Source organism: Stegastes partitus, unplaced genomic scaffold (assembly GCF_000690725.1).
Source record: "Stegastes partitus isolate 25-593 unplaced genomic scaffold, Stegastes_partitus-1.0.2 Scaffold43, whole genome shotgun sequence".
Classification (NCBI taxonomy): domain Eukaryota; kingdom Metazoa; phylum Chordata; class Actinopteri; family Pomacentridae; genus Stegastes; species Stegastes partitus.
In genome coordinates, this window is record NW_007577774.1 from 19098 (window position 1) to 23175 (window position 4078).

At 41.9% G+C, this 4078-nt stretch overlaps 1 protein-coding gene and 1 gene segment (V, D, J or C); both read right to left on the reverse strand.

Moving 5' to 3' along the window:
• LOC103375449 (dynein heavy chain 1, axonemal-like) overlaps positions 1-406 on the reverse strand; it is a 6273-nt gene extending 5867 nt beyond the window's left edge. Inside the window, exons 1-2 of the mRNA XM_008305745.1 lie at positions 283-406; positions 78-138 (exon numbers count right to left, since the gene is read on the reverse strand). Of these exons, the coding sequence (XP_008303967.1) occupies positions 78-138; positions 283-406 (185 nt within the window). The remainder of the gene's footprint in view (positions 1-77; positions 139-282) is intronic.
• Positions 407-2278: 1872 nt separating this feature from the next.
• Positions 2279-3072, reverse strand: LOC103374805 (Ig heavy chain V-III region HIL-like). The segment is given in 2 exon segments: positions 2279-2561; positions 2943-3072. Coding segments are annotated over 2 exon segments (377 nt in total).
• Between the last annotated feature and the right edge of the window lie 1006 nt (positions 3073-4078).

Here is a 4078-nt window from a genome sequence, read left to right on the forward strand (position 1 = left end):
AGAGCTGATATGTCTGAAATAATGACTTCAAATGTGCCTGTATGCCTAAAAGTGTCATGTAATACAGTATTGCTCACCTTGTGGCGATGACAGGATGGACTGTGACCTCTGCTGCGTCTGCTGTCTCCCTGCACAAGACTAAACCATAAATATATATAAATCACAGCACAACCTAGTATATTGCACCATGGGATCAAATGAATGAGTTTAGAAAATGTGCCTTTACCAGGAAGTCAAAGGAACTGATGAGCTCTGAGTAGACGAACGTCTGTTTATTCTTACAGCATTTTTCAACTGGAGGAGTGAGGGGTAGGTATCTCTGACTTCGACGTGAAGGTTTGGGTTGTGCAGGTTTGCGAGGATGAGACACCGGTACCCTGAAACCAGGCCGATCTTCATCCTCCATCTTGAAGCAAAACAACATACTTGAAGTGTTAACGACGGCGCCTGGGTTTAGCTACTCTTTAGTAAATTTAACCTGTAACGTGTTGCAGCGCCCTGCGGTTTACGTCGCACTGTTGTTTAGTCAGGACGATCGTTTGCTGTTACTGAAGTTAGAGTGTGTGTGTGTGTGAGTGTGTGTGTGCGCGTGTGTGTGTCTGTAAATGCGACCTAACAGTTGAGACGTCGCTGGCTCGTGTTTGTTCTGTGTTGTTGTTTTGGCGTGGTCACGGCTGACAGTAACCCTGTTCTATTTTGTGGAGCCGCTAAAACGACGGAACGTTAACAACGTCTCCTGTCTCATTTTTTCGTCCAGCCGGACGTTACAGTATTTAAAACTCTTTCTACAAACACGACAGTTTGCGGTTTTTTTGGTTTTTTTTTTTTTTTTTTCTGCTGGCAAATAATACTAGATACTAGACTGCAAAACACAGGCTATTAAACTTCAATGACGTTGTTAGCTTTAGCTTGTAGAATATGTGTTCGTCAAACTACAAAAGTACACAGCGTTTGCTTCTATAACTCTGGAAACAACAGGAGAAAGCAATAATGGCGTACCTTAATTTAGATTCAAGCGCAAGTGACCCTGCTGTCGAGGTCGCTGCTAAAATAGCTAAAATAGCGACGAGGTGAACTTCAGAAATCTCAGTTTCCAAGTGAAGTGAACCACCGGTATGTTGACGGTGGGGCGGTTGTCATGGAGACAGCTGGACTGAACCATCCACCAAGTGTAATTTGTAGGCGTTTGAAATTTACGTCAATATTTTCGTTTACGTCCGAATTATTTACTTCACACTTATTCTACATCTTGTTTTTTATGAGAATATCCAATAATATCTAAGGAGTAAATAGTAGGTTAAAGTACACCTGCAACAGGAAAAACGACAGATTCAAGTTCCATCCATCGTCGCGGGGGGGCTGGAGCCTATCCCAGCCGACTTAGGGCGAAGGCAGGGGACACTCTGGACAGGTCACCAGTCCACACTTAGGGCCACACTTAGACACAGACACAGACAACCAAGCACACTCACATTCACACCTACGGACAATTTAGAATCACCAATTAACCTCAACTTTTTGGACATTCTTTGGACTTTTTGGAAGCAAACTCCACGCAGAAAGATGCCCCCACCGGGACGCGAACCGGCAACCTTCTTGCTGCGAGGCAACAGTGCTACCAACTGCGCCACCTTGCAGCCCCCAGATTCAAGTTAACACATGAAACCAGAAACGATCACATAACATAAAAAAAAGAAAAAAAGGATTGTTTTGTTCCAATAAAACTATGGTCGTTCATGCTTTCACATATATATTTTTTGCAATAATTAGAACACTTTCATTTTCGGATGTGGTTTTCAAAAAAAAAAAAAAATCCAATTAAACATCATCTAGTGTGGTTTAGAGTTAATAGAATTTTATTAGCTTCAGGTACATTTTTCTGCAAGGAGGGAGGATATTTTTTAATTGCATAAAACATGTTGCAGCATTAAAACAACAAATGTATATATTTTAATATTAACACGTAGATGAACAACAATAAATGTGGACATCACTATACTAGAGACTGCATTTTATAAATCTCTTCCCTAAATAGTGCGTTCAGGTCAAGATGCAGCAACCTGACAAACAGATTTACTGACTAAGACATGAAGATATTATTTACAATATGTGCTTAAAATATGTTTGGTAACTATTATTTCTCAGGAAATACAGAGGAAAAATATGTGTTAATTAAAGCAAAACAACCAAAAAATATGACAAATGCATTTACTGTATAGCTGGGGCCTGTGAATGTAGGAGTCAGTAGGTTTTTGTGCAGCTGTTCAACCAACTTCAGTCACTGTGGGTGTCGAGCACAATAATAAACAGCAGAATCTTCAGTCTTCCAGTCTTCAGCCTGTTCATCTGCAGAAACAGCTGCTCTTTGCTGTTGTCTCTGGAGATGGTGAACCTGCCTTGGACTGACTGAGAGTAGTAGATTCTATTACTGTTATCTTCAATAATAGCGATCCACTCCAGTCCTTTTCCAGGAGCCTGTCTGACCCAGTGCATCCAGTAGCTACTAAATGATATTCCAGATGTTGTACAGGTCAGTCAGTGGGACTCTCCAGGTCTTTTAACTGCAGGTTCAGACTGTTATTGTAGCCGTCTCGCTACCTCCGTGGGTTTCCCCCCCAGCACAGACACACGAATCGCTGCCGGTCCACAGTCTTTATTGGCCGTACGGCGCAAACCCGGCACAAAACAATAGAAACAACACAAAGCGGCCGCGTGTCTGCAGCGGCCCGGCTCCTGCAGCACGCGCTCTCCCGTCGGCGTCTTCTGTCTCACCAACGCAGCCAGAGATCCTCCTCCTTGGCCTCCTTTCTCTCCTCTGCCGCCAGCACCCTACTGTGTGCATATCCACAATTAGCCAGAGCAGCAGCACCTGGACCCATCAACTCACCTGACACTAATCTCCTGAGCTCTGCCCCACACCTCTCTCCCCTGCCCTCTCCCACCAATTACACCCATCTCCACAGTTATGCTCCAACCTTCAGCAGCGCTCCAAACAAACACAGCAACCATCAACAGTGTGAGCTGTCTGAGAGCCATGTTGACAGTGTGACTAATATGTTTTCAAGTCTGTACATTTCCTTTAAATGAACTTAATCCACATGAAAATGCTTCCAGGAATCTCCTCCTGCATCAGTCAAATCAGAGGCTGGCTCTATAAACAGCACAACATGAGATTCAGCATCACTAAAACAAGTCGACAGCTAAAAACATTAGTTTCCTCCATGACATCAGAGTAGCGTAAACTTTCATTATTTAACTTTTCATTTTTGATAGACGCTTTCTACTCAGCAGAAAGTGTCCTTCTATGTCTGAACATCTCAAACTTTATTTAATGGTTTGAATGAAGGACTTCTTTAGCAGCTACACTCCAATTTACTTTTATGATTGAAGCCATCTGATTAATTTGATCTAAATCATGTTCATCAAGCAGTAAGCAGTGGAACAGTGGTGCACATCTGAATGTGAAATGAGGTTTATGGCAGAAACGTTTGCAACAGATGATGAATAAGAGAAAATAACTGATAGCCATCATCAAGTTAAAGCTGTCTTTGTCTGCCCTCTAGAGTTTCAAAGCAGAGCAGCAGTCACATTCAGGAATAGATAATTCACTTCTGATACATAGAAGTATATTACTGGTATATTGTGTTTTACTCTGCAGGAATATTTTAATCTGGGATCACAGTCTGACTTCTGTTGAGATGAACTGACATTGAAGGAGCTTCCAACAGTAAACACACATGACCAGCAGGAGCTTGAAGCATTCATCCCATCCAGTGTTGGATCACCATGAAGCTGAGATAAGTCAGGACAGTGTGTCTGTTGTACTACTGATGAAGTATGTAGTTGATTCTTACAGAACACAAGACAATCATTGTGTCTGCTTTTATTAAATTATCACTTTTTTCGGAGACAGTTGTTAAACTATGTAACACAGGATACGTGTATTTACTAAAGCAAAACAAAACAAGAAGATGTGGATATAAATGCATTTACTGTATAGTTGGGGCCTGTGATCCCGCTGCGGGACGGGATCAGTAGAGATTTAATCTATCTATCTATTTAATGTATTTAAAAAAAA